The sequence below is a fragment of the Podarcis pityusensis genome, assembly GCF_964106645.2.
Source record: "Podarcis pityusensis genome assembly, chromosome: 5".
Lineage (NCBI taxonomy): Eukaryota > Metazoa > Chordata > Lepidosauria > Squamata > Lacertidae > Podarcis > Podarcis pityusensis.
Genome location: NC_138032.1, coordinates 6,165,084 through 6,189,067, shown reverse-complemented (window position 1 = coordinate 6,189,067; position 23,984 = coordinate 6,165,084). Strand labels below are relative to the sequence as shown.

Genomic DNA, 23,984 nt, shown 5'->3' with positions numbered 1-23,984 from the left:
GAAGTTTTGGTGCTTGCTTTATGCAAGACAAGTGCTTTGTTGGAACAGATGCATGAGAAGATGGATTTGATGAATGAGAAAATGGATTTGATGACTGTTGTGGTCAATAACTGTGGACAAATAGGGAATAGTGATACAGAAACCATTCAGGGACCAACTCAGGAACCTGTATTGATTGGGCAAGTGCAGAAGATAATGGAGGAGGTTGAGGTTGCACCTCAAATAATACAAATGGAGAGACCCGAGGCCCTACAGGAGCATAAGCCGCTGTTTTTGAAGATTGAAGTTGGAGTGGGCCAGGGGGAGTCTGGAGCTGAGGAGGTTCTTAACTTTGGAGAGACTTTGAAATATGCTCGTAAATATTTTTTGGATTATATTGATGACTGTGGGGAGTGGGACTGTGGGGAATGGGCTGGTTTGATGAAGGGAGACGGAGATAATTTTGGGTTGGAACCCCCCAGAGACCTACTCCTCAATGAGAAAGGAAAGAAATTAAGAAAGAGACCAACAAAAGACAAGGAAAAGTGCAAGTATAAACAAGAAGAAGAAGATCTGCTGAAGGGACATGGAAGAGACTTAAGGGCCTCGGACATAAGACTACCAGGCTGATGGACTAGATGGAATGGACAGTAAGGACTGACACGACCCGAGACCAGGAAGAAGAGACATTGGATGAAGATTGGAAGAAAATTTATAAAGAAAATTTTTATTTAGGGAATTAGCCTAAAATTAATGAATATTAGGGAAAATGTTGGAATGAAACTATATGACTCTAGTAGAAATGATATCAGGAGTTATGTATAATTGAGTATTAAGTTTCAAGCTCTAAGGTATTTTATGGTAAGATAAGGTTAAATAAATTAAGGTAATTTGAATAACAGAATATGGGGAAAGATGGAAAGGATTTGTTGAGTTAATTAATAGGTTAAATTGTTAAGATAAATTATTTAATAAAAATTGAGAAAGATGGAAAGAATTTGCTGAAATAACTAATTAAACTAGAATACAAAAAGGGAGGTGTGAGGAGGTCAATGAAACAAGCAAATGGAAGTTAAAGATATGTAATATGGGATTTGTGTCTTTTTTTTCTTCTTTTTTTATCTTTTTGCTGTATTGTTGTATTGGTTTTTATGTTTTGCGTTTTTTCTTCTTTTTTATGTATTGTAGTGTTGTTTTTTGTTTTTTGTTTTTTTTCTGTAATTCTGAAACTATTAATAAATATTTTTTAAAAAATAGAATGAAAGTTCGTGTGTTGGTTTTTAATATTTGTCATTTGGTTGAAAGGGAAAAAAATACTGGATATAGTAAAATAAAACAAGAATTCCCTGGATGCCTAGATCCAAGTTTAGGGCAAGTACTATGTTAGAAGTGGGTCTTGAGACCCTCAAAATAAAATCTGAACAAAATTGGTGAAGCAGCAAAGAGTTTATTGATTACCAAACGTTCTTGCAAGAGCAGGTGTCCAAAGTAGGCACACCCCGGCTTTGGCAAAGCATAAGCTTATATTCCCTATACCCAAAGTGCAGGTCCCCTCCCTTGTCTCCCCACTGGCTGGATACTACAAGGTTTACAGCCTATCAAGACCGCCTAATTTCCCTACTAACATTATTTATTATTTCCCTTATTTGCAATTACTTGCTAAGCCAAGCAAAAATGCCGCCTTCTGATCACAAGCTCTAACATCTCCAGTTAACAAGTGTGAATCCATCTGGACTGCTGACAAATGCGTACTTATTACAACCACATCCTGGCCACAAACTCTAAATATCTCCAGCTGACAAGTGTGAGTCGATCTGGACTGCTGACAATTGTCTACTTATTACAACCACATCCTGACCACTAACAGGTGTAAACGAGTTCTATACTTGCTGAAGTGTAGAAAGAAATCGTATTCCAGCTGCAGGCTGCCCTATCTACTGTGGTTATCTAGCAGTTGAAGCATTTTGGCTTCTTGTAAAAAAGCAAAATTATCATTACTCACTATTTGATGAGACAGCCCCGGCAGAGACATAAAATCTCAAGACATGCAGCATAGTAAAGTGTGGAAATATAGGCTGTTAGAGCTTTAAAATGTCCCCTTGTAAGTTCCTTCCAAAGCCACACAATTCTCTTAGCATGGAAAGAGACTGTTGGTGTAATTTGGAAAAATGGGTGAAATTGTGCTAAGTGCTTGGGGCATGTTTTGAATAGCCCATCCTCCATGTCTGGATTCTGCTTAGAGCTAGAGTTAGCATGCCAGCTGCACTGGGTGGCTCAGAAACAGTCCAAGACTAAATATCTGGAGCATGACTCATCCACCTTCCTTTTCTCTAAGGAATATATGGAGGTGCAGAGGCAGCTATAAGGCCTGTCTCTTCTTATTATGGAGAGAGGCAGTCCTTGGGACACTGTGGTCCTCAGCCGTTTAAGGCTTTATAGCTCGAAACCAGCACTTCGAATTGGGCCTGGAAACTAACTGGCAGCCAGTGCAGTCTGACAAGGATCCGTGTAATATGCTCAAACCATCTTGCCCTGATGAATAACCCGATCACTTAAATTTGCACTAGCTGAAGTTTCCAAACTGTCTTCAGAGGCAGCCCTATTGCAACACATTGCAATAATCTAACCTAGAGGCTACCAAAGCATAGACAACAGGAGTTAGACTGTCCCGGCTCAGATAAGAGCGCAGCTGGGCCACCAGCCAAAGTTAATGGAAGGCACTCCATGCCACTAAGACCACCTGAGCTTTGAGTGACAGCAAAGGATCCAGGAGTACCCCAAAGCTATGTGCCTGCTTCTTCAAAGGGAGTGTGACCCCATCAAGAGCAGGCAACCTCCCAGCCATCAGGTCTAGAGAACCACCCACTAACAGTGCCTCAGTTCTAATATGGATTGAGCTTCAGTTTGTTGGCTCTCATCCAGTCCATTATTGGGGAAAGATGTGAAGTAGAATCAGAACTGTGTGTCATCAGCATATTGCTGACAATGTATCCAAACCTCTAGTTCTTCTTCTTCTTCTTCTTCTTCTTCTTCTTCTTCTTCTTCTTCTTCTTCTTCTTCCTTCTCGCGATCATTCATAGCCAAGTAAGATTGTCTTCCATGAACATAGTTTTAACAATGAGTCCGTAAGTGACTGTGGAGGCCAATTCTGGATCCACATGTCCTTCCACAGTGGGCACATTGGTTTCAGGGCGGGAGTTGAACACGGTGTGGATTTGCCAAGCATGCCTTCCTCTTAGCACATTTCTCCCTTTTGTCCTGTGTTTGAGCATCTTCAAAGCCCATGACACCTTTGGTAAAGGCTGTTCTCCAATTGGAGAGCTCACAGGCAAGTGTTTCCCAATTGTTGTTTATACTACATTTTTAAAAATTTGCCTTGAGACAGTCTTTAAACCTCTTTTGTTGACCACCAGCATTACACTTTCCATTTTTAAGTTCAGAATAGAGTAGTTGCTTTGGAAGACGATAATCAGGCATCTGCACAACATGACCAGTCCAATGAAGTTGATGTTGAAGAATCATTGCTTCAACACTGAAGATCTTTGCTTCTTTCAGTACACTGGCATTAGTTCGCCTGTCTTCCCAAGTGATGTGTAAAAATTTTCAGAGTCACTGTTGATGGAATCTTTCGAGGAGTTGGAGATGGTGTTTATAAGTGGTCCATGTTTCACAAGCATACAGTAAGGTTAATAGTACAATAGCTTTGTAAACAAGTATTTTGGTTTCCCTGCAAATGTTCCGGTCCTTCAGTCGGGAGAAAGCTGCACTTGCAGAGCTCAGGTGATGCTGCATTTTGGTATCAATGTCGGCCCTTGTGGAAAGATAACGGCCCAGTAGGAGAAGTGATCGACATTTTCCAACGTTACGCCATTGAGTTGGATGTGTGGCGCTGCAGAGGGGTTATGTTGGTGTCACACTTGGTTTTTTGGATGTTGAGTGACAGGCCAAGCTTTATGTAAGCTTCTGTGAAGATATTTAGGATGGTTTTTTAGGTCATCCTCTGAGTGTGCACACACTACATTGTCATCAGAATACTGAAGCGCTACGATAGAAGTTATAGTAATCTTACTCTTTGCTTTCAGCCTGCTCAGATTGAAGAGCTTTCTATCTGTTCTATATACGATTTCTACTCTGGTGGGGAGTTTCCCTTCAGCAAAGTGTTGCTGTCATATTTTCATGGAGGAGCCGAATGATGTTCACAAATTTATCTGGCCAGCCAATTTTCAGAAGGACAGTCCACAGGGCTTTACAATTTACAGTGTTGAAGGCCTTAGTCAGGTCAATAAACGCCATATACAGGGGTTGGTTTTGCTCTGTGCATTTTTCTTGAAGTTGTCAAGCAGTGAAAATCATGTCCACTGTCCCCCTCGAAGGCTGAAAACCATTTGGGAAGGGTCACCTCGGAAATTGTTAAGAAACTGTTGGCTAAGAATTTTGCCGGCCGCAACTAATAGAGAGATGTCTTGATAGTTTCCACAATCATGTCTGTCACCTTTTTTTAAAGAGATTGATAATCTTGGCATCCCTAAAGTCTGCTGGGATCTCTTCTCTCTTCCAGACTTTTTCAATAAGCTTGTGAAGTTGTTGTGTAAGTTCAATTCCACCCACTTTGAAGACTTTGGCAGGCATCCCATCAGGTCTGCTGGCTTTGTTGTTTTTCATTTGATTAATAGCTGTACACAACTCTCCCAGATATGGAGATACTGCAAGCTCATCTCTAACTTGATTTTGTGGAATTTGTGAGAGGACCCCAGCAGCTACGGGGGAGTTGTTGGTAATATTCTTTCCAGTGTAATGCAATAGCTTCTTTATCTTTTTGATGTATGGTACCGTCTGCTGAGCGTAGGGGGCATATGCCATGATTTATTGGCCCATAGATGGTCTTTGTGGCTTTAAAGAAACTCTGTGCATCATGAGTGTCAGCTAAGTGCTGGATCTCTTGAGCTTTTTTAATCTACCATGTGTTTTTTAGTTCTCTGGTTCTTCTTTGAACCTCAGCCTTAGCATTGGCATAGGTCTTTTTCTTAGTGGCACAGTTTCTGTCTCATCATAGCTCTGATAAGGATCACATCATGGTGATCTTTAGCACGGACAGTAACATAGTCTAAGAGGTGCCAGTGGTTTGACCGAGGAAGCCTCCATGAAGTTTTCAAGTTATTTTTTCTGTCGAAAGAGTGTGTTGGTAATAACAAGATTGTGTGCTGCACATATCAAAAGTAAGATTCCGTTCTGGTTGCTGTTGCCAATTCCTTCTTTCCCAGTAGTCCCAGGCCACAGATTGAAATCTCGCCCAACTCTTGCATTAAAATCACCCAGGAGGATAATTTTATCTTCCTTAGGTTTCTCTGATAGGATGGTTTCCAGCTGAGAGTAAAAACTTTCTTTAATGTCTTCATCGGCAGTGTTGGTGCATAAGTGCTTATAATCGTAGCCTGTTGGTTTTTGGTGAGTTTTATTGGAAGGGTTGAGAGTCGCTCATTAATGCCGGTAAGGACTTCACTCAGCTGCGGGGTTTAAAAGCATAGGGGATATAATTGAACCCTATGGAACCCCACAGTGAAGGCCCCATGGGACTGAATCACTCTCCAAGCAACACCCTCTGAGAACAACCATCCAAGTAGGACTGGAAGAACCACATAGCAGTGCCACCCACACCTAACTTAGACAGCTGCTCTAGAAGGATACCATGATCAATGGTATCAAAAGCCACTGAGAGGTCGAAGAAAATTAACAGGGACTCATTTTTCCTGTCTCTCTACTGCCTGTGGTCATCATACAGGGCAACCTGTTGGAGGTATCCATTGGTACAGTCAAATGCAACATTCCCTATTTCCCTAGAGTGGGCACAGGCAGGGGAATATCCAGTCAGTGTGACTTCCTGTTCCACTGACTGGATCATCCTCCCCCTGCATGTGAACTGGGAGATGGGTGTGGCTCTGGCTGTCTCCACAAAAGAGCCGAGTCACGCAGCCATTTTCTCACTTGCGCTTTTGTCTTGAAGTTGTCTTGTTCTATCTTTTGCTGCCATGCTGCTCTCCTGCAGCCATTTTGTTGTATTACTGTAATTTTGTTCTCTGCAGCTCTGCAGCTTTCAAAGAGGGAATCTTTCCCAGCCCTACCTTGAGTTACCCTACAGTGTGTCCATTTGACAACAGATACAGACTATCTCAGCACTGGTGGTGCAGGAAGTATCTACACCTGACCAGTGGCATTGTGGAAGGGTGTATAGCATGATCACAATCACCATTTCCTTCTTGATGTTCATTTGGGGCATGTGCACAGAAGAAAAAGCATGAAAAACAATCATGAGGAGGGTTTTCACATATTAAGTAGCCACCCCTAGGCTTGTGGATGGCAGGATCTAGAATCAGCCTACTTTGAAAGCAGTGTGTTGAGGACAAGCATGAAGAATTCTGGATTGAGATTTTTTTGATTAAATAAATAAAGTTTAAATAAAACATTGTTAGACCTCTGGGTCTTCTCTTGGCCTTGGGTCCCTGGCAAATGTCCCCAACTTGCCACCCTCTGGAGTTGGCCCTGGATATTCAATTAAGTTTTACTCAGAGTAGAACCATTGAAATTAATAGACATGACTGACTTAGGGCCCTTAATTTGAATGGGCCATTTCTGAGTAAAACTTGCTTGTATACCACCCTATAAAACCATTTCTAAAATCATACAGTTGTTATTGAGTAAAACGATAGGGTTACATGCATTAGCCTTTTTTAAATAAGGTGCCTAAATATCAAAATACTAGGTGCTTTTCTGATTTCAGATGGCAACTTATTCCAGACAGCTGGAGCTGCGGTACTAAAAGCCCAATTTCTATGCATACTAAGTATAGAAAATGCACTGGTCAGGCAGGGAGATAGGGAAACTTGTAGGATAAAGCAGAAGTAAAGCTGTTGCTAGGGACTGGGGAGAAGCATCTAGGAAGCTCTTTTCCAGGTGACAGGTCGCCCCAATATTTCCTTTTCCTCTTCACTGCTTTACAGTGGCATTTTCCCCACCTACACAGGTAAAGCGGCTCAGGAGGAAGAGAAGCCTGGCTGACAGACTGCCCTTACATCCTGGAAGGAGATAACCATTCTCATCCACATGATACACAGGTCACGTGGAATCCACTGAGAAGTGGCACCAGAACTGGCCTTGCCACCAAGAGCCAATGCCAGGACCAAACTAGACATGGCAGCAGGCAGCTCCATCTCATGTTTTCCCTAACTATTCACAGGGATGGGAGGGCCCAATTCTCACGGAAATGGCATCCCTGGGGAAAGGTGAGACTTATGGCAGTTTGCATTCTTTCTCTCTCTGCTTCTGCTTCGTTTTGGCAGGCCATGGTGTGCGTGAAAAGTCAGCAATGGCCTTATTCTGGAGGCATGTTAAAAGTTCTCCAAGCCCTTTGCAAAGAGGAAAGCAAAGAGGAGGTTAATAAAAATCAAGGAAAATCGTCTTCCTTTTGGTTTTGTAGTATCTTAAATCCATGCTTCAGTGAGCAATAAGGTACTATAGTACGTCATTTATTTCCAGAGACGTTGCCCTGTTAATCTTGCAGCATCAACAAAGAGCCTTGGGATACTTTAAAAATACAACACATTCCCACGTTTGTTCTGAAAACGATATGTAAACCTGGGTGTAAGCATTACTTGCAAGAGCTACTGAATACAGAGGGAGGTGCACAACGGACATGGAAGTGGACAGTACCAGTGCAACCTCCAACCATCTGGTGTAGGAGTCCACCACTATGAAGAATGTTTTTCCCTAGAAGGGGCCAGCGAAGTCCATGTGCAGGCATGGCCATAGTGCTTGGGGGGACTCCCAGGACTGGGCTGAGGCCCTTGGGGAATCCAGGTGGGATTCTTGGCAGGTCTGGCAGTGTTTGACCCAGGCCTCTATCTCTCCATCGATCCCTGGCCACCACACATAATTCCTGGCACGGGCCTTCATTCTCACTACCCCTGGGTGTGTCTCGTGTAGGGCTGTGAGGACCCTTTTGCAGAGGGGCTGGGGAATGACAATCCTGCTTCCCCATAACAGGCACCCCTTGTGGGCCGACAGTTCATGTTTGCAGGTTGTGTAGCCAGTGAATTCTGGTTGGGGCTGCTGCTGGGCCATCCCCTCCACACCCAGTCCAGGACCTGGGAGATGACCCTATCTTTCATGGAATGGTCCGCAACTTCTTGTGCCTGAATGGGGCGGTCAGGAAGCAGCTCCAGGCTCATAACCTCTTGCGCGGGCGCTGGGTCAGGGCCTGTTTCTGGTAGTGGTAGGCTGCTGAGGGCGTCTGCGTGACCAATCCCTTCCCAGGGTGGTGGATCAGGGCATACTGGTATCTGGTGAGGAAAATTGACCACCTGAGGATGCGGGGAGACAGCACTTGGGGGGGTCTGCTTCTTGGGGGCAAACAGGCCAAGCAATGGCTTGTGAAGAAGAGAAGAAGAGTTTGGATTTGATATCCCATCTTTCACTCCCCTTAAAGAATCTCAAAGCGGCCAACATTCTCCTTTCCCTTCCTCCCCCACAACAAACACTCTGTGAGGTGAGTGGGGCTGAGAGACTTCAGAGAAGTGTGACTAGCCCAAGGTCACCCAGCAGCTGCATGTGGAGGAGCGGGGACGCGAACCCGGTACACCAGATCACGAGTCCACTGCTCTTAACCACTACACCACACTGGCTCATTACCATGGTTAGTCACCATGGTAAAGGTCAGTCCTGATCAGTCACCATGGTAAAGGGTCGCCCATACAAGAAAGAAATCATGGAATTTTTTTACTCCCTTCACGATTGCCAGACCCACCTTGTTGATTTGTGAGTAGTTCCGCTCGGCTGCGGTGAGCATCTGGGAAAAGTATATACCGGCACCTCTCTTCCGTCCGGGAGTTGGTGTCCCAGGACAGTACTGATGCCGTAGGGTGAGGTGCCACATGCTAGCACCACCGGCAGCCTCTCGTTGAAGTGTGCCAAGACTGAGTTCACGACGAGCAAGTCCTTGACTGCCTGGAAAACGGCCTCCTGGCACTAGCCCCACACCCAAAGGGCCCGCTTGTCTAGGAGTCTGTGTAGGGGCTCCGCTACTGCCGCCTTATGAGGAAGGAAGGTGAGGTAAAAGTTCAATAGTCCCAAGAAGGCCTGAAGTTCAGTCTTGCCCTTGGGCGCTGGGGCATCACAAATGGCCCATACCTTGTCACTGGTTAGGTGGACCCCTTCTGCATCCACCGCAAATCCCAGAAAGTCCACCTGGGGCACTCCTAGTAGACACTTTTCCTGCTTCACCTTGAGGCCTGCCGTCCGGAAACGGTGCAGGACGGTGCGGAGGCAGTCCCCGAGCTCCTCTGGCGTGGGCCCGGCGATCAACAAATCATCAAAGAAGGGGGTGGCACCATGAGTCCCTTTAAGGTGAGAGTCCATTACATTCTGGAATATGCCTGGCATCACGCTGACACCAAATTGCAGCTGCCTTACCCTGAATGCTTCTCTGTGCGTCACAGTCGTCTGTGCCTCTGCTGTGGCCTCGTCTACCAGCAACTGTTGATAGGCTTGCCAAAAAAAATTGACCCAGCTTGCCAAAAAATTTCACCCAGCCAGGTTGGTGAGGACATGGCTGACTACTGGCACTGGGTATGCATGGGCCATGAGGGCCTTGTTTATGGTACATTCGTAGTCTGTGCAGATGTGGACCCAACCATTAGGCTTGACAGGTGTATCGGTGTTTCCCAGGGGGCATTAGGCACCGGGTCCAGCACTCCTTGCTCCATAAGCCGGTCCAATTCCTTGTCTATACGGAGTTTCAGGGCGAATAGGACCCAGTGGGCCTTGAGCCTGATGGGTCATACGGTGGGGTCTAGCTGTAGGGCATTGGGGGGGTATATTGTCCCAATGCCCCATCAAAAACCCCCAGAAACACTTTGCATATGGCGTCCACATCCACTTGTAAGCTAGTGCGGGTCACCCAGGTGACGGCTTGCCCCAGCGGTCCAAACCATGCCAATCCCAGCAAGATAATGTAGGGGCCACAAGAAAGTCCTCAATATTGCACCCTGAAGGTCCCCACCCCCATTGTGGGGACCTTACGTTTCTGGAAGTCCCGGAAGGTGAATGGGGCCGGCTTGAGTTTGGGACCCCCGCTAGGGCACAGTTCCTTTAAGGTTCTTGCCGAGATTATGGATAGCGTTGAACCCGTGTCAAGCTCCATGCAGCACAGGGCCCCCTCTATCTGTAACTCTACATAAATTTTCTCTGTGTTGGAATGGGGCAACTGGTATACCTGGCAGTCCATGATCTCCGTCGAGTTGCCTTGGTGTGTTGGGCACCAGGACCTGGGCCTCTTGGGTCAGTCATCTGATGCCCCCACAAAGTCAATGGGCAAAGTTGAAGCCCTTCTTTGCAGGCACCTACTATCTTCAGTGTGAGAAGGCACCTATGATGACCCCAACCTGATTTTTTAAACCACAGGGGATCCATTCATGTCCCTCACTCTGTTTAATCAACATTGACCATCAGTTTGTTTGAAACAAGCTGCTAAACTTGACCATAAATTATTTCTACGTTTACCTGCTCCAAATGGCAAACATTCTTCTCTAGACCTAAAATTTCCATCCTTGTCCAAAAAGTGGCTTGGGTTGAACTCTTCAGGTTTTTCCCATCGCGTGGGATCGACAAGAACAGAGTTCAGATCTGGAGCAACAAATGCCCCCTGAAAAGAAGAAACAGCTGTCTCAGAATGCATCTGGAACAGCAGAAAGCAGTTTTGCCATTCACTGCCCCAAATCTTAACACATTTCTCACATACAGTGGTACCTTGGGTTACAGATGCTTCAGGTTATGTGTTTTCGGGTTGCGCACCGCGGCGAACAAGGAAATACTGGAACGGGTTACTTCTGGCTTTTGGCGCTCGCTCATGCACAGAAATGCTAAATCGTGCTTTGTGCATGCGCAGAAGTGCCAAATCGCAACCCGCATGTGCGCAGGTGCAGCGCTGCGGGTTGCAAATGTGCCTCCTGCATGGATCACGTTAGCAACCCAAGATTCCACTGTATAGAGATAAAGTCAATAAGCACAATATTTCATTCAAATCCTGATTTGGTGCATCAGAAGATAGCATGTATTTCTCATAATAGAATTTATTAACTTTCAGATTATTAATCTTCAGATTTCTTTTCGAGAGAGGGGAGATCCTTCTCCCTCAGATTTTGTGCTGCATATGTGCTTTTAAAGTGCCACTCTCAAGTGCTCTTTGCTCTCAAAATATACAACTGCTGCCTTATCTATATCCTGTACCTTTGGAACATGAAAACCATGCATTTCCAAATCCTTTGCATTTAGTCTGGGAATCCCAACTAATAAGGGATATTTTGCACGCAAAATTTCATGCATCACCGCGTTGGTGTAAGGCAGTTTCTTTCGATCTTCATAGCAAATGGGAAGGGAGGAACCAAAAACATCTTCCATCTCCTTGTAGACTTTATCTGCAGGAAAAAGTGGGAAATGAAGCTTTATTTTAAAATACCCTGGTTTAAATCTGAGAAACCTCTGACAATCAAGCTGTATAGGGTGGGGTGAAAAGACCTCAGTATATTAAGTGAGGCTCATTGGTATATGCTGGCGGCACCCTGAAAATAAGAAGTTAACAATTAAATACCTTGAATGCAGCTGCATGTGGAAAAGGTCTATTGCTCTGTGGTAGAACATCTGCTTTGCATGCAGAAGGTCCGTGATTCAATTCCCAGAATCTCCAGGTAGGGCTGGGAATGTTCCTTCCCTGAAACCCCGGAGAGCTGATGGCAGCCAGTGTAGGCAATACTGAGCTGGACGGACCCTGGCCCTGACTCAGCAGCAGCCAGTTTCTCATGTTTCCACAAATTCAGAGGGGAGTTCCTTACTCTCTGGGAAGACTATTTCACCAGGAGCCAGATCAAATGTTTCTTTCACCCACTCAGTTCTGCCCTTACTGAAACTCAGTGCCTGGCTTCTCTCCCACACAGAACAGGATTGCAGCCAGTGCATGGAGGCTAGTTAGCACAATTCTATGGCTGCTCATTTCTCCCTGTCTTCCTCCTGGCAGAGTGGCCACAGTGGCGACCCACACTGTGCCCTGCTCAGCCATACCCCAAGGCAAACACCTCTGTGGTGAAATCTGCAAAGCAGGCACAAGCATGTGGCAGAGGAGGAGAGCTGGCGATGAAGCTCCTGAGTCGGATTGAGGGCCAACCAACCCTCCTGCTGCTGCCATCTTTGGATGCAATGTAAAAAAAGCCATGGAGGTGGCAGGAGTAGCAGGGATTAAGCAGCTTGCCGCAGCAGCAAATGGCATTTGGCCACAACTACAGCCCACAAATACTAAAGAAGGAGTGAAGGTGCCCCACAGAGTCCTCTGGGGCCTCTCCTCACTTTTTTTTACCTCAGGAATGTAACCAGCAGCAGCCTGGTCACTCTGGCCTGCCTTTTCCTCTCAGTGCCTCAGAGAGACAGTGCAGGAAAGGGGGAAAGGATGGCTAACAGCCTAACAGCAGGACTGAGTGAAAATTAGTAGCACTCTTGGTTAATTGGGGGTTCATATCGGGGGGGGGTGCTTCCCAGTGGATGGAGTGTGAGGGGGGGAACCAGCATCTCCTTGTGGTGGTACTTAAAATGGTTGTTAGGAATTAAGTATAATGAGGGGATTCTAGAGAGCTCTGGCTCCCTATTCTCCTGAGAGAACAGCTGCCTCTTCCCTTCCCTCCTGAGGAGAAGAGTTAGTGGCTGACAAAAGACCAAGCACTGAGGCGACCACAGAAGGGAAAGGAAGGGCAGCTCTGTGTTCCTCCTATCCTTAGCAGCTATCCCTTGAGGCAAGGACAAAATGGGGGCTTCCCCTCTTGGCAAAGCTGCCTATCCTCCCATTTCTGAGAGCGAAGCAGGTGCTGCCCAGGAGCTGAAGCATATTTAGGAAGCAGACCAAACCTGAAATGAATTCAAGTCATTGACATCCCCTTCCCAAGTTTCTGAAGGGGTTCTTTTTATAGGGATTTTGTGTATCATCAGCCTGTCAGCAAGACTGGGCAGAATCCCCTTTCCCTGAAGACAGGCCTCTCTTCTGGAGTCTGCTGGGATATAGAGGGGCCTAGAAGTTAAATGCCAAACAAAATCCCAAAATAAAAGCATTTTTATGCATTTTTTTCCACATAGAACTAGGAAATGGCACACTCTATACTTCTCTGTGAGGAAATCCTAGTGTTACTAGAAAATCTGGAATCAAATAACGTTCCCAGTTTTCTGGGAATGATCTCTTGATTACTGTGGAAATAGGTCACTGTTTGTTCTAAGGACTGGAGAGCAAATGTTAGTCAAAACTAGATGAAACAAGTCAGCAGATCTTGGTGACTGAGCAGAAGTAAACAACACCTAAGTTTGCAGTATTATGCCTAGCAGCATTTTACCTTTATGAGAAATAGTAAAACATTTTGTTTGGAATCAGAAGTCCAGCAATCTTAAAACAAAACAATACAGTCACCACAAAGACAAGAAAACACATTCACAACAGATAAACTGGTTTTGGGTGAGTTGCCTATTTCCATCATACTAACTACTACTTTTATAAAAAAGGTTCAGAAAAAGGCAACACACAATGATTATGGGGCTGGAGTAACACCCCATGAGGAAAGGTTGTACCATTTGGGTGCAACTGTGAACAAACATCTGTCACCCACCCATTATGAAACCTTGGAAGAATTACAATCAGCTACTAAAAAGCAAATAAATCTAAGCTCTTCTCTATAGGGATCCAGGGAGGTGCTTGCTTCCATTGCAAAGTTCTCCCTCACCTTGAACATCTGGATAAGACACCATGAGGAGCAGTGCCCACTGCAGAGTAGCAGCAGTCATCTCTGTCCCTGCGATAAAGAGGTCAAGAACACACTCTGCCAGGTTGTCTTCATCAAAGGTAGAGTTGGGGTCATCCTTGCTCTGTTGATGATAATGGAAAAGGTGAAATGTTGGAATTAATTGCAGGCCACAGAAAATCTATCTGACTTGGGGGGGGCTTCCTAGTGCAACACCTAATACTTTGTTTTACAGGTAAATTTGTAGGAAGATACTTGCACACAGTCATGGACTGAAGTAGTCATCTAAAATGCCTGTTGCTCGCCACCCCAGTCTCCAAGTGGTTCAAGATTCCAAGAGTTCCAGGCACTTACCCAGGGTTCGTGTTTCCTTTGGAATGAGGCACAACAGAGACTGTGGTGTCTTTATGATATATGTTTTACCTACACATATATACAGCCTGAGCCTACAATGGAGGAATTCACAGCCAGCACCCCAATATGGCCTTGTTTCCCCCATAGCCACAGCCTTGGATTCAAATCAAACATTGTTGTTTCTCTCGCTTCCCAGCTTGCTGCTTCTAGCATTCAAGCTCATCACTTCACTCTCCGCTCCCAATCCTGCCTTTGTCTTTCTAACTACCTTTGAGTTGGAGGAGGGCCCCCATCCATTTCCCATCTTGCACAGACCCACTTCCTATGTTACCTTAACCACCCATTTTCTCACCAGGAAGCTAGTCTGACTATTCCAAGAATTAGAAGCAGGGCCGAAGCATTAGAAGGGTATCGGCATTCAGTCTACTCCCCCTCAAACTCATAACATGGCATTTGTAAAGGGTATAGGAAAGGATCCTCACTTGTTGGATCATCACCTTGTTGTGGTCAGTGGGCTTCCACAGTCCTATGACCCTTGTGAGTGAAGCCGTTGGGAGTCTCGTACTCCCAGCAAGGTCACCCAAGGCGGTAAGTTCAAAAGGGAGGAGCTAGACAAAAAATGATCCAAGAAGTCCTCAATGGCATAACAGGTGGATGATAACAAGCAGTATGTCACAATGGCTGTGAAGGCGGATGAAGGCTGCAGCAGATAAGAATCTACCTCTAGTCGTGACTACTCATGCCATCGGAACAGAGCCTTACTGCAAAGACTGTGCATTGGTCAGCATGCACAGATCTACACCCATAAAACAAATTCACGCACAGGCATCTTCCCCAAAACCCATCCCAAACCCAAACCCAAAAAAGTCCCACAGCCAGCAAATGGTAACCGTGGCAGGAAGCCCCTAATCATGAACATGGGCACTGGATACAGATTCCTTTGTTCTGACACAAGAAATGATACAGTTGCTGAGCAGCTCAGCAACTGTATCCATGACTAAGCAGCCCTACTTAGGATCCACTCTGTTCACCCTGAAAAGGGGGAGGGGCTAGAAAAAGTGCCCTAAACATAGTCTGCCTCCCTTTTTCCATGACTGGGTTACCACGCCCAGTGGGGTAACCACCCAGTGGTCGTAAAAGACAATTGAACTTTGGAACTTGGAATATACAGACTTTGTAGGATAGTACAGATAAGGAGCGTCCCAAACGCAGAAGTGCCATCATTGCAAGAGAGATTTGACGTTTTAACATCGATATTGCAGCGCTTCAAGAAACTCAAAGAGCAGGTGAGGGACAACTGAAGGAAGAAAAGGGAGGCTACACATTCTTCTGGAAAGGTCTACCTGAACAAGAATGTTGAATACATGGAGTAGGCTTTGCTATCAAGATGGATTTTGTGAAGCTCTTATCTTAATACCTACTGGTATTAATGAGTGACTTTCAACCCTTCGAATAAAACTTGCCCCAAACCAGCAGGCTACTATTCTAAGTGCTTATGCACCAACACTGGATGCCAATGAAGACATTATCAGAGATGCCTAAGGAGGGTGATTTTAATGCTAGAGTTGGGCAAGATTTCGATCTGTGGCCTGGGACTAATGGGAAAGAAGGAATTGGTAACAGCAACCAGAATGGAATCTTACTTTTAATGATACGTGCAGTACACAACCTTCTTATTAACACCACACCCTTTTGACAGAAAAATAACTTGAAAACATCATGGAGGCATCCTCGGTCAAACCACTGGCACCTCTTAGACTATCTAATTCTCTGAGCTGAAGATCACCATAATGTGCTCCTTACCAGAGGTATGACAAGTGCCGACAACTGCTTGACAGAGCACTGATTAATACTTTTCATGATGGCTATCAAGCTTATACCTCAACGCAGGCTTCAAGGAAGGAAATGAAGGCACAAAATGAACACTCAAGCCCTTCAAGAGCCTATCAGGTGGGACTGCTTCCAAACGATTCTTAAGGACCATCTGCTTTTGGAATTCCCTGATTGAGGAACAATCCTCCATTGAGAAACATTGGACCAAGCTATAAACATCCATTATTGCTGCCTGTAAACAAACTATTAGATACCAAACCAAGAAACACCAGGACTGGTTTGATGAAAATGACAGTGAAATTGAACGCATTATTAACAAAAAAACAAAAAAAAGGAAGGCCTTTCAGATATGGCAAAGAGATAAAAACTGTGCTACTAAGGAAAAAACTAAGGCTGAGGTTCAAAGAAGAACCAGAGAACTAAAAAACACCTGGTGGATTAAAAAAGCTCAAGAGATCCAGCACTTAGCTGACACTCATGATGCACAGAGTTTCTTTAAAGCCACAAAGACCATCTATGGGCCAATAAATCATGGTATATGCCCCCTAGACTCAGCAGACGGTACCACACTTCTAAAAGATAAAGAAGCCATTGCACTGCGCTGGAAAGAATATTACCAACTTCTCCTTAACCGCAACTCCCCTGTAGCTTGCAGTATCTCCAAATCTGGGAGAGTTGTGTACAGCTATTAATCACATGAAAAATAACAAAGCCAGTGGACCTGATGGAATACCAGCTGAAGTCTTCAAAGTGAGTGGGATTGAACTTGTACAACAACTTCACAAGCTCATTGAAAAAATCTGGGAGAGAGAGGAGATCCCAGCAGGTTTTAGGGCTGCCAAAATTATCAATCTCAAGGCTTTTCTTTATTAGCTGCAGCTGGCAAAATTATTGCAAGGATCTTAACAAACTGTCTCTTAACAACATCCCAGGCAACTCTTCCTGAATCCCAAAATGGTTTTCGGCCTTCTAGGAGGACAGTGGACATGATTTTCTTATTATTATTATTTTAATTTTTATTGGAAATTTTATTTACAACCTAACATAACCCCCCACCCCCCCACACAGAAATCCACCCTCAATAAGCGTGAACATAACATACAATGAGCATAACATACAACAATACAAACAACCAAATAAAAGACTTCCTTTATCCTGTATCTTGCCTCCTTATTTACTTCTTATAAACTGTTTCCTTTATGAATTAAGATTTTTCTAATTATAACGTAAATATCCACAAAGTCTCCTGCAGACATTAATCGAAACAAGTCCAGGTATGTATTTTAGGCCACTGTTTTGTGAAGTATTCTCTGCATTTTCCCCATGCTTTTTGAAAATCTTGTCTAGTGTGGTCTCTAATTGCCTCTGTTAATCTAGCCAGTTCAATATACTCTAAAAGTTTGTCTTGCCATTCCTTTTTTGTTGGCACAGTTTCTTTCTTCCAGTTTTTAGCAATTAGGATCCTTGCTGCTCCTGTGGCATAGAGGAATATTTTCTGATCTTCTCTTGCTATACCTGTGTCCGTTATCCCTAGTAGAAAAGCTACTGTATTTTTCATAAAGTTATACTTAAACATTTTTTTAAGCTCATCATATACTAAGTTCCAGAAGGTTTTGATTTTTTACAGGTCCACCAAACATGTATAAGTGTCCCCTCTGTTTTACCACACCACCAGCACAGATTTGTTTTTGTCTTATACATTTTAACTATTTTGGTAGGTGTTAAGTACCATCTATAATAGTGATGTATGGAAGTGAGAGCTGGACCATAAAGAAGGCTGATCCCTGAAGAATTGATGCTTTTGAATTTTATGGTGCTGGAGGAGACTCTTGAGAGTCCCATGGACTGCAAGAAGATCAAACCTATCCATTCTTAAGGAAATCAGCCCTGAGTGCTCACTGGAAGGACAGATCGTGAAGCTGAGGCTCCAATACTTTGGCCACCTCATGAGATGAGAAGACTCCCTGGAAAAGACCCTGATGTTGGGAAAGATGGAGGGCACAAGGAGAAGGGGATGACAGAGGACGAGATGGTTGAATAATGTCTTCAAAGCTACAAACATGAGTCTGACCAAACTGTGGGAGGCAGTGGAAGACAGGAGTGCCTGGCGTGCTCTGGTCCATGGGGTGACAAAGAGTCAGACACGACTAAACGACTAAACAACAACAACAACCATCTATAAAACATCTCAATTAGATTTTCCCTCAGTACTTCACAGGCTGTAAATTTCCAGTTCTTTCTCCATAGTTCTTCCCATGCTGTTAAGTTAATGGTTTTCCCAGTATCTAAAGCCAACTTGATCATTACCTCCTTGACCTGTTCGTCTTTGACCTCCCACTCCACTAATATATCATACATTTTTGATATTACCTAGGTTTGGTTTTGTAATAACACTTTTTCAAATAATGAAGGTTCATTTGAGAAACCTTTTTTCTTATCTGTCCTGAACAACTGATGGTATTGGATCCAACCCGTAAGGTGTTGTTTAATTTCCTCATAATCTTTAATTACCAATTTATTATCTTTTTCCTTAATCAGATCTTTATATGTGGCCCATTCTAATTCCATATTTTTCTTTTTTTATTGTGATTGCATCTAGAGGTGATGCCCACCATGGTGTTTTCAGTTCTAGGAGAGCCTTATATTTTGCCCATGTTTTATATAATGATTTCCTTATGACATGGTTCATAAATCCCTTGTGTACTTTCCCTTTTTCATAAGCTAAATACACATGTCAACCATAACGATTGTTAAATCCTAGATCTAACAAATCATCATCTTTTAATACAATCCGCTCTTTTAGCCAATTTAAACAGACTGCGCCCTGATATAAATTTAGGTCAGGTAGGGCCAGTCTACCTCTATGCTTTTTATCTATTAGAAGTTTGTGTTTAATTCTTGGTTTTTTATACTGCCATATGAATTTGGATATCTCTTTTTGCCATAATCTAAGACTTTCCATTCCTCCAATTATCGGTATCATTTGGAATAGATACATCATTTTCGGCAATACGTTCATTTTAACCACCGATATTCTGCCAACAAGTGATAATCTTAACTTATTCCAGATTTCTAAATCTCTTTTTATTCCTTTCCAGGTTTTAATGTAATTATCTTTGAATAGATTCCCGCCCAGAAACCTATGTCCCCACTATGGAAGGACATGTTGATCCAGAACTGGCCTCCACAGTCACTTACAGACTCACTGTTAAAACCGTGTTAATGGGAGACAATCTTACTCTGCTACGAGTGATCACCAAAGAAGAAGAAGAAAGGATCTCTCCAATGCCCTTCAAAAGCCATGTACAATGAAATGTAATAAAAGGAAACCACACCCCTTTCCAAGTCAGCTTCTTCCCATGTAATTTTGGAATGATGGTGCAAAGATAGTGGCTTCATCTGCACAAATCCAGTGTGGGTTGATGAGCAGCGAAGTGCATTAATAGTGGTTTGCATTGGCAGTTGGTGTACCCCAAATTACAATTTGAACTGGGGTGATCCCGGAAACATTAACATCTGTCCTTTTTTCTAGAAAAAGAGGTGCCGGTACTCACCGTGAAGTTGTTACAGTAAGTGCCACACTTTTTAACAACAAAAAAGAGGTGCCAGTACTGCAGACGTTTGAGTACCCCTTTTTAAAAAAGCACTGGTTATGTTTCTGGGGTTTTTTTTATAATAATTTTTATTCATTTTCCAAACATTTTTATACAATCAGCTCATATTTAATCACTCATTCATCAATTTTTGACTTCCCTCAGTTTCTCTGCCAATCTTTCGTTAAAATTTCTATTGTTGACGCATTTCTAAACTTATTATTGCATTTAACCATTCCTCTTCCTTTCTCCTACTTTCTTTTTTACAATATTTCTTAATTTTTCACAGAGTCTCTTCAAAACCAACAAGCGTTGTCTGTACATCACATATGCTTTTCAGATATTCTGTAAATCTCCCCCAGTCCTCGATAAACTTTTGGTCTTTCTGATATCGAATCTTCCCAGTCAATTTATCCAATTCTGCGTATTCAGTCAATTTCATTCTCCATTCTTCCACTGTTGGAATTTCTTCCTGCTTCCATCTTTGTGCCAGAAGTAATCTTGCTGCTGTTATTGCGTATTGAAAAAGTTTACAATCTTTCTTATTAATTTCATTACCTACCAATCCTAATAGGAAGGCCTCTGGTTTTTTAACAAACGTATATCTCAACATCTTTTTCAATTCATTATTTTCTGAATAAAAAATCCTCTCATCACAGCTTTGCTGGCGTCCCAAACCATACTCATTTTTGTTCCCTTATTGCAGTTGTTTACAAAATATTCTGACAGATTCTTTTGAGCGTTTTCTGCTACTTTCTGATCATCTAGAAGGTAGTCGTTCATTCTCCATCTAAACGTTCTTTCTTCAAAACCTTTTAATTCAAATTTTATTGCACTATGATCCGAAATCACTCTTGGTTGAATTTCAATTTCCGAGATTCTTGGTGTTAATTCATTTGAGACCAATACCTGATCAATTCTTGACATGGATTGATTTGGTTCTGAATAGAACGTAAACTGTTTCTCCAGTGGGTGTCTAAGTCTCCAAATGTCAATCAGATTGCAATTCTTTATCATTGAGAAAAAAGTCTTAGGTAATTTCCCATCTTTACTCACCCCTGTTGTTCTCAATCTATCCATTTCCATTGACACCACTCCATTCAGGTCTCCCATTATTATAATTTTCTGATCCATGTAATCAAACAATTTTTCTTCTAAATTTTTATAAAAGTCTGTCTTATTTCCATTTGGTGCATAGATCCCGACGATTATTATTTTTTCTTCTTGCCACTTAATTTGAACTGCCATAACTCTGCCTTCTTCATCTTTGAAAATTTGTTGAGCCTCAATTTTTTTCCTGATATACAAAACTACCCCTCTCTTTTTACTCCTATCCAAAGATACAAATTCGTTTCCCAGTTTTTTATTAATTAAATTTTTTTATGTCTTCTTGCCACATGAGTTTCTTGTAGACAGATGATATCCAATTTTTTCTTTTTTAAATGTTGTTCAATTTTATTTCGGGTTTTTCCCCCTCTTTAATCCCATTAATATTCCAGGTCCATAATTTTAACGCCATTTTCGCCATTTTAAATTCTTTATTACTAATTTTATAATCCATCTACCTCTTCTTCTTCTTCTTCCTTCTCTTCTTCTTCTTTCTTTCTTTCTTCTTCTAGTTCGTCCAGGTCTACTCCTCCTGCAGCCTCCATTCCTGGTGCCACTTCTCTTGTTTCTTCATCGTCACTTCGCAGCTCTTTATACTTTTTCAGAAATTTTCCTATTTCCTCCGGACTCGTAAGTCTATGTCTTTTACTTTTGTAGATAAAAGAGATTCCTTCCGGATACTCCCATCTGAATTCTATATTATTTTTTCTTAAGACCTGCACTGTTGGTTTATATGGGTTTGAGTAACCTGATCGGAATGTCTTTAAAAATGATTATATAGTTTCCTTCAATATTCAGTCTTTTCTCTCTATTTTTCTGGAGTATCAGATTTCTCATCTCTCTATCCTTAAAGGTAATCAGGTAGTCCCCCGGAAATTTTCTTGCCTTAGCTGATCTTATCTTCATTCGAAATGCACTTTGCACCGATCTTGCCACCTCCTCTACATTCATCTCCATCCATTTTGCAATCTCTTTTATTAACTTCTCTTTGATGTTTTCTTCTTGCACCTCTGGGACCAGTCTCAATCTTAGGTTCACTTCTCTCTGCCTGAGTTCATTCATAGAGATCACATCCCAGACTTCCTCTTGTGTTTTATTAATTTCCGACATTCCCGCCCTTATTTTTTCTTCTTCCTTCACCTCTCTCATTTCCAATCTTGTCTTTTTCATCCCCTCTTCCAGATTCTGTGTCCTCTTACTCACATCCTTCAATTGCCCTTTCAGTTCATTAACTGTAACATCAATTTTTTTGTCCATTTGACCCATTCTCTTATCCATTTGCTTCAATTTTGCTTCTATATTCTTTTGACTCTGCTTAATATTGGAATTGATCTCTGCAAACATTTTCAAAAGCTCTCCTTTAAAATCCGCTTCTTGCTTTGATCCTCTCCTCTCTGCCGGTGTTCCCCCCTCCCCCCCTTTCTTTTGTGCATGAGACATTATAATTGATTCCCAAACACCTAATATAATATATAATCCACAACAATCAATATTCAGTCTGAATATAAAATCATTAAATCACTTTTTCAAAAAAGGAAATAAAAAAACCATACAAATTTTTACCCTTCCCAATTCTCATACACTTAAAACTATATATTAATCAATTTGTATCTATCAATTTTTGCAAAATAAATTTTACAAATGTATACTTATAGGGCAGAACACCAATTAACTTGTTGAGATTAACACTTTTAAGAGATCAATCCCCCACCAAAAAATTATCTTCCTTTCTTCTTTCTTCTTGCCACCACTTAGGCTACACCCATATCGATTGAAATATTATGCTATCCAAATTATTGTAATCCAATTGCTGTATGTTATAATCCAAAAATTATAATCCAATTATATGGCCAAAGTTATTATGAATACTGAAAGAGACTCCAAATATATCCAAGGGTGTCCAAAGGGCACCAAGTATATCCAAAGATAGGAAATAAAGAAGAAATGTCCGAAGGAATCTGTCCAAAAATAATTGTGAAGACTGCCTTAGTCTCCTTATTTTGAAGGGATAATTTTAAGTTCAAATGTATAAAGCAAAGAGACAAGAGACAAAAAAGGAATGATGTTTAATTTGACAGTCCAGACTAGTCCAATAATAGAAAACAGAAAAAATAAAAATAAAAGCAAGGAGGAGTAATTTATTCAGTCCCAATTTCACTTAGCTCCAAATATAAACATAATCCTTAAAACGGCCGGCTAGGCAGCTCTTTCTCAGTTCGTTTCGCGGACACTCACAAAGAAAAAAAAAAGAGAAGCAACTTAAGTAGATAGCCTTCATTCAAACACAGTCCTTTCCCTTTCCCTTTATGTTTAAACGATCAAGTTTAGTTAAGCGCAGAGGTACCAAATCATGAAAGAAAAGATTATACTGTTCAATATTGTCCTTCCATCTCTTTATTTTATTTTGTTTGTCGCTGGGTGACTTAATCCTTCAATTTAAAATGGAGACGCAAAGGTTCTATTTTGTTGCGCAGTTTTTTTTCAAAACCGAAAGTACCGAGAAGTAACTTTCTTTCTTACTTTCCTCAGACCGTTCATTATATCAAAGACCTTTTAAAGTCAGAAGATAGTTACCCTCTGCTCCCTCTTTTAGTTATCCTCTTTTTCTGCAACTTTTTGTTACTTTTGCAACAATTTATCTCACTTTTAGCAAGTTTTCCAAGAGAGAGAAGTTCAAACCGCTTGCCGTGTCACCAACCTTCCTTCCACACTCCGCTCGTAGTCTTGCGTTCTTCTCCGATTACAGACAAAACTGACCTCTTTTTATCTCCTTCTTTTTCAAATCCTTTCTTTTATTTTTTATTTTTTTAATAAATAATATTTATTAATTTTAAAGGGTTGCAAAAAGAAAAAAATTAAAAAACAGCATATTAAAAAGATACAAAACATCACATCGCAATGATAAAAAAACAAGAAAAAAGAGAAAAAAGAAAAAAGAAAAGAAACAAAAAAATACAAAGAATCTTCCCATAACTTATCTTTCATTTGCTTATTTCCTTGACCTCCTCACACCTCCCTTTTTTGCCTTCTAGTTCAATTAGCTATTTCAGCAAATCCTTTCCTTCTTTTCCAATTTTTGTCCTCTATTTTATCTTAATATAATGTAACTTTACTTTCCCTCCTTCACCATTTAGCAATCTATTTTTTCTTAATCCTTTATAGCATTTCTGCTAAAACCACATTATTTCATTCCAACATCCTTCTAACATTCCTTAATTTTACAATGTTTCTGTAGATAGTCTTTAAACTTTTTCCAGTCTTCTTCCACCAACTCCTCTCCCTGGTCTCGGATTCTGCCAGT

At 42.2% G+C, this 23,984-nt stretch overlaps 3 protein-coding genes across 3 annotated transcripts in view; 1 reads left to right on the top strand and 2 right to left on the bottom strand.

Moving 5' to 3' along the window:
* The window catches only part of LOC308478401 (cytochrome P450 2J4-like), a 439,957-nt gene that overhangs the window by 217,800 nt on the left and 198,173 nt on the right, over window positions 1–23,984 (top strand). The gene's annotated exons all lie outside the window — the stretch shown is intronic.
* Window positions 1–23,984, bottom strand: part of LOC308478396 (cytochrome P450 2J5-like) — a 185,681-nt gene that overhangs the window by 156,507 nt on the left and 5,190 nt on the right. The window lies entirely within an intron of this gene.
* Window positions 10,448–23,984, bottom strand: part of LOC308478393 (cytochrome P450 2C39-like) — a 60,192-nt gene continuing 46,655 nt past the window's right edge. Inside the window, exons 6-8 of the mRNA XM_081008083.1 lie at window positions 13,779–13,920; window positions 11,257–11,444; window positions 10,448–10,672 (exon numbers count right to left, since the gene is read on the bottom strand). Of these exons, the coding sequence (XP_080864209.1) occupies window positions 10,463–10,672; window positions 11,257–11,444; window positions 13,779–13,920 (540 nt within the window). The 3' untranslated portion in view covers window positions 10,448–10,462. The remainder of the gene's footprint in view (window positions 10,673–11,256; window positions 11,445–13,778; window positions 13,921–23,984) is intronic.